The sequence below is a fragment of the Camarhynchus parvulus genome, chromosome 1 (genome assembly GCF_901933205.1).
Source record: "Camarhynchus parvulus chromosome 1, STF_HiC, whole genome shotgun sequence".
Taxonomy (NCBI): domain Eukaryota; kingdom Metazoa; phylum Chordata; class Aves; order Passeriformes; family Thraupidae; genus Camarhynchus; species Camarhynchus parvulus.
In genome coordinates, this window is record NC_044571.1 from 89699655 (window position 1) to 89705654 (window position 6000).

A 6000-nucleotide genomic window follows, 5' to 3' on the forward strand; every position below is an offset into this window, starting at 1 on the left:
TTTCCCAGCAGCATAGGTTCCAGTTTCTGTTAGGTTATTGGTTACTCCCACAGGATACAGATCAGAGGTCTGTGTCCTAGAATTAGAGCTTCCAGCTCTGATGCTCATAAAAATGTAGGAGCTGGCACAGAACCTTACTAAGGTCACAAAGTTGAGTGGAAAAGCTGAAGCTAGGAAATACTAGTGCTTTAGATTCTCAGCAGCACTTCACCCCCCTTCTCTCTTCCAATACCTTTCTATTTAGCTGAGAAATATTTTTCTTCTTGTTGGAGGATGACAACTCATCCTCACTGGTGTCTGTTGCCATCTTGTCTGTCCCTTTGGAAACTGCAGTGGGACTAAACAGATCTGTAGGCAAAGCAGATGGTTAGTGGGAAGCAGGGAGGGTGAGAGACACAGAGTTCTCTAACTTGCTGGAAATAGTATTGGTTTGTATCCTATTCTGGCAGCACAGCTGGAGGCAAAAGAGAATGTGTACCAATGTCTTTCTGCCAATCTTTTCTATAACTGGAATGCAAGCAGGATTGCTTCTGACTGTTGCATGGACCATCAGCTTATGAAACATGATAGGGAATATGCAGCAGAAAGCATGGTGAAGAAGATGGCTGCTAAGAGGGAATGATTTTTCTCTCCCCTCCTTTTTTTGGCTCTTTCAGAGCTCTTCTTCCCATGGAAGATTGCTAGCTCAAAAGCTTCAAATTTCTTCAAAAATGTTTGGCACATTCATCTTCCTATTTGGATCACTTAGCTTGCTTCCTTTCCTAGAAGTAGTAGGAAATATCCCATGCCTCAAATTCAGGAGGAAGGTCTATACATCTGTGTGACTTCCCAAACACATCACCCTCATACACAGATCTTAAATGTCTGGTATAAATTGTCCCTTTCACAGCAGGGTTGAATCCTGGCACACTGGTTGGCTGCCATCTGTTAGAGTCACTTCTGCTGATTCATGGGCTAAAAGGGATCAAAAGGCTTTTCATCATGTCTTCTGGAAAGTCATGTCCCTAGAAAACCAGCACAGTTGTCCATGTACTTTATGGTGCCAACAATGATTCTTTGTTTGGTGTCTAGGTGTGAAACTGTTGTAAACTGTGTGGTTCTGAGGGTAATGGCCTATCTAGAATACGTTTGGCATGCTGGGGGAAGGTTCAGCAGTTGTCCTAAAGCACAGAGTAAATGAAGCAGAATGAGCCACTGTGCACACATTTTTGTACAGTGCTCCTGCCTTTCCTCATGCTTTGAGTGTTCTTGTGATCTGTGAAATGGAGCTGTGCTTGTTATGAAATCACAGGATAAATGTCAGCAGTTTTGCAGGTTGGAGTGGCTCTTGCTGCACGAGCACTTTGCTGCCAGGCCTCAGATCAAGGCACCAATGAGGTGCCATCACAAGTTCCTTTGTACTCATGCATGCAAAGTTCCTCCTGCTTGGTTTTGATAAAGCTGCTGATAGATAAAAAAAGGGTTTTTGGAGGCATTTTTATGTGAATCCTCTCAGCTCCCCTCTTTTGAGAGCTCTCCAAAAAATCTTTTTCAGAGCTTGCATTCTGAACCGAACTATAAATGGCTGGACCTGAAACAGTCTCACCCAGAGTAATTCTGTTTTCATTAATTGGCTGTGAATCAAGAATGTTTCACAGCTGAAACATACTCAAAGACTCAAATTAGATACTCATAATCATCACACTCTTTGTATTTATCATGAACATTTTTTGGTTTGTTTTTGTGTAATGGTCCTAAAAGCAGTTTCTTGAGATCAGCTGCCAGTGGAAAGATTGCTGCAAATAACTTAGGTTTTCTCTACACAAGGTCGTTCTAATTGGAATAAAATTTCCCAGATTTTACTAAATTTCTCTTTGAGGTATGCCCAAATTATGAGATTAGAGACACAGCAAATCTGTGTTGCTTTTTCTTGTGGGATACATCTCATACATTTAACTGTAGGTTTATAGCTTGGCTGAGTGATTTTGACAGCCTTTTATTTAGATTCAAAATATCAGGACAAGAAAAATGAAGGGAAACTTCAGCAGATGTCTTGATTTTTAACTTTCTTTGGCTGCTCTGGTAAAACTTCCTCTACTTTCAGTGCATTAACAGTTTAATTTAATTTAAAATTCCATGTCCTGTTACCAGTAAGAAAATAGCTGCTCTTGTATTACTGTTTCTATAACCTGTGATTATCAAGAATAGAGGTAATAGAAAAATTCTCCAAAAACATTTCTGCCCCTCTCTCTTCTCTCTGTGCTCCTGGGTAATGCCAAGCTGCAGTGGCTTGTATAGTGAGAGGAAGGAGGGGAAAAAGAAAAAATACTTTTCCCAACAGCAGTTTTTGTGATGGCTGCAAAAATATCTCCTATTAGGATTTTATATATTAAACATCCATAGGAATTATGTTTAATGAGTGTCATTCATAACACACCTTGAAATCCATGCTGCTTTGGTGCAAGATTGAGAAGGTATTTTTCACTCATTAAACTGTCACTTAGACTCACTCATAAGAGGCCTTGTTAGAACAACATAATGAATAATGGATGCCAGTAAAATCTGTCTCCCTGCTTTCTGCTAACATAAATCTCTAATTTTCCCCTTAAAGTAATTAATTTATTCCAGTTGTTGTGTCGTGTTCTTTACCTCCTTTTCTCTTTTTCATTGTTCTTTTCTCATTAAAATAAGCTGTTTTGAGGAGGCAGCACAGTAATTCCAGGACAGTTTTTAGGAATTTACTTTCTCTTTAATGTTGTATTCAGACAGATCATTTTTATTGACTTAATCTTAGAGTTTATTTTAAACTTTTGCTTTCCTCAAGGCTTTTCTTGCAGTGTTGTTTCTATTTTTATTAACTTCCTGCAGTCAAAGCAAAATTATCAATCAGAATGACAGAATGGTCAAGCTTGTAAAGGACTCTGGAGGTCATCTGCTCTGACCTCTGGCTGAAGAAGAGTCAGCAAGAACTGGTTGCTCAGGACCATGTGACTGATCCCTACTATGAGCATTTGTGACCTGTAGAACAGGTTTTTTTCTTTTCCTTCAGTCTGCCAGGAAAAGAATAGAAAAGGAATAAACAATAAGTAATACAGTACTTAGTTTTGGAGAAGGTGGATTGAAAAGGTAAAGCTTGTGCAGTCAATATAAACAGGATTAGATTGCTGTCTTACTGGTCTTCAAAAACAAAAATTCCCTATTCTGTTTGTACCCAAAACAGACAGAGGTGTGAATATTTAAAGCAAAATCTTGTAGAATAAGTTGATAGGCTTATTCTTGTAGAGTTAATAAGGCTTTGATAAAAAATGTGGTAAAAGAAAAGCTTACTCAGACAACCCAAAGCAGGAGGGAGATTTCAGTAGAATTTTGGAAAAGCCAAAAGTCTCCCTTTCTCTTGCTCTAATTGGCCTTTCTTTCAAGTAAAGACTTGAATGTAAAGGGCTGAAAATGCTTCTGACAGAGTCAAGTAGGTAATTTTCTGAACTGGCTAAGCTTGGAGTGAAAACATGCCACTATACTGATGGGTTTTGAGGAAAAATAGCAGAATTGCTGTCACTCTAGGACTGGAGAAAGGCACCTTAAGCTGGCATTTGGGGAGGAGTGAATGTAGAGTCAGAAAACACCAGCTTGAAGCTCTCAAGACACTGCTTGCCAGCATTTGGTGGTGCATATTTCCTGACCTTGTTGTGTTATGGCAATGATTTTAGTGTTTCAAGTTCAACTCCAGCCTGTTTCACTGTGGAGTATTACATTGAACTTGAAGGTTTTGAAGCAGCACCTTGTTAATTGGTTTTTGTGGGGTTTTATTTTCAGGTCTCAGCATGGTTTTTCACAACCTTTACAGTCTCAGGGCTAAAGGACAAACTCCACTATGTGGAAAGCCTTCAGCAGTTGTTCACAGCCATACCCCCAGAACAGATTGATCTTCCCCCTTTCGTGCTTGAGTACGACGCCAGGGTAAGTGACTGCCTGTGGCCACCATGGAACTCTGCCCTCTTGTGCTGCTCCCATTTGCTCTGCAAGTGCTTTAAGGACACTGACTTCCATACCTTAAGAATGGGGAGAAGGAGGAGGGAAGGTTCCTGGAGAGTCTGTGTTGTTCTGTGAGTAATGATTCTCTGAATTTTTTGTCTGCATCAGCCCAAGCAGAGGGCTTGGCTAAGAAGGAGGGCTGCTTTCCCATTAGAGCAGTCTCCTATGTGCATAAAAGGCAGCCTACCCTTCTTCAGCCAAGAACTGTAGCATAACACACTTAACAGCCTGTGGACAAGATAAAATTTGTGTTAGCTGCTGTACACCTTATATTAACTGGAAAAAGAAATGGTAGCTGTGTTTCATCTTCCCTGCCCCACATACTAACAAGCATGCAGGAAAAGGAGGGAAAAAAAACCAAAAACAGCAGGGAAAAATGGAACAGTAGAAAGGTTTAGAACAGAATAGAACAGTAGAGGGTCCTTTGTATAGGACCCTCTTCCCTTCTGCACCTCAGGTCTAACCAAATGGTGGCATGAATATGGCTTGCATTGGCAAAATCCTTCCAAAGACTATGTGGTGTAACTCCAAAGGAGTAGCCAGAGCTGTGTGTCTGCATTAGTAGCTTTGTCTGAGTCACTGGCTGTGCCAACATCCGTGGCTTCCTGGTGTCACTGCTTTGGCTTAATGGCAAAAGTTTAACTTGCACTTTCTGCTTATGCTTAAAACACAGGCAAAAGCAAGGCCTGTGTTTGCTTGTTCAGCAGCACAGTCCTCTCCTGGGTGAGTGGTGGCACTCACTGTACCCATGGAAAACAAAGCCTAACACCTAATTATTTCTGCCTCTGTGGCACTGTCACTGCACCAAGGTGTATTGGAGAAGACTTCTGTTCAACTGCTTGTTCTGTTCTCCTTGCAGGAAAATGGGCCTTACTATTCCTCTTATCCTCCATCCCCTGACTTGTGATCTGCAGTCCTGCGATGCTGCCAGTTCCCCATGGATCCAATGACCTGATGCCTGCCAAAACTTGTGCATTTACCCATGTACAGAATTCAGAGAGAGGGTTTTCCTCCCCCAGCTCTGGTATTTTTTTACTGATGAGATATTTTCAAGCACTCAAGCAATCAGAGAACTTTATGCCACTGTGAACTGTACGACTATTTCAGATATATTTATCCAATGGAAAAGCTCATTTAGAGATCACTAGATGCATTTGTTTGTTTGTTTGTTTTGTTGTTATTGCTGCTGTTATCATTGTTTTTTGAAGCTGTTACATTATTTTTCTGAAGAGACTTTCTCTTTTCTGGGAAATCCATCAAAAGCACTTGATCATATTTTTAACTATTACTATTTTCCAACTCTGTTTGTAATACCCATTTCTGACTGGTCTGTACAAGTATTGTGTAGTACCAGCCTGACACATCACTCATCATATGGTCTGTGTTTCACATCTGATTACTTTCCCTTTGTGTTAGTACTGATTACTTTAGTCTTGACCCAGCAAAACTTTCTGGAATTGGGAATGCCATGTCTGCAGGCTGACAGAGCACTACAGCCAAGCCAACATTACTCCAGGATTTAGTCCCATAAACTGCTAGGAGCCTTGAAAAAGTCCCTGTCAGTTTTCATTGGATGATGTGAAGGACCATGTCAGGATGCCACTACCCTCCCAGTAAGAATAAAATTGAAAAGCATTTGTGGTTTCTTTTCTCTAACTGTACTCATTTATGTTCTCCTTTGCCATGGCCAGATATGTTGGTATAAGTGGATGCCATCTACCTAAACTGGGCTTGGAGGAGAGGGGGAAATGGTGGCTCCAACCCCAGCCTCTGGTGGCAGAGATTGTTTCTTGGAGATATCAGTGTCCCTCTGATTTCCTGTTACACTGACACTCACTGATTTTTGACAGACATGATAAATGCCAGAGAGCATAGCCACAGGTTACTTGAGGAACTGGAGGTAAAAAGTGTTTCTGGGCTGCCCGTGGAAAGCTAAAAGAGGAGGGAGAAGGCTGCCTTGTAAAACATAATCAGGGATGGCAGACCCAA

General features: G+C 41.0%; 1 protein-coding gene across 1 annotated transcript in view; it reads left to right on the forward strand.

Moving 5' to 3' along the window:
- GDAP2 (ganglioside induced differentiation associated protein 2) overlaps window positions 1–5646 on the forward strand; it is a 24084-nt gene extending 18438 nt beyond the window's left edge. The window contains exons 13-14 of the mRNA XM_030949207.1: window positions 3793–3936; window positions 4871–5646. Coding sequence (XP_030805067.1) covers window positions 3793–3936; window positions 4871–4918 — 192 coding nt within the window. The 3' untranslated portion in view covers window positions 4919–5646. The remainder of the gene's footprint in view (window positions 1–3792; window positions 3937–4870) is intronic.
- The last annotated feature ends 354 nt before the right edge of the window (window positions 5647–6000 follow it).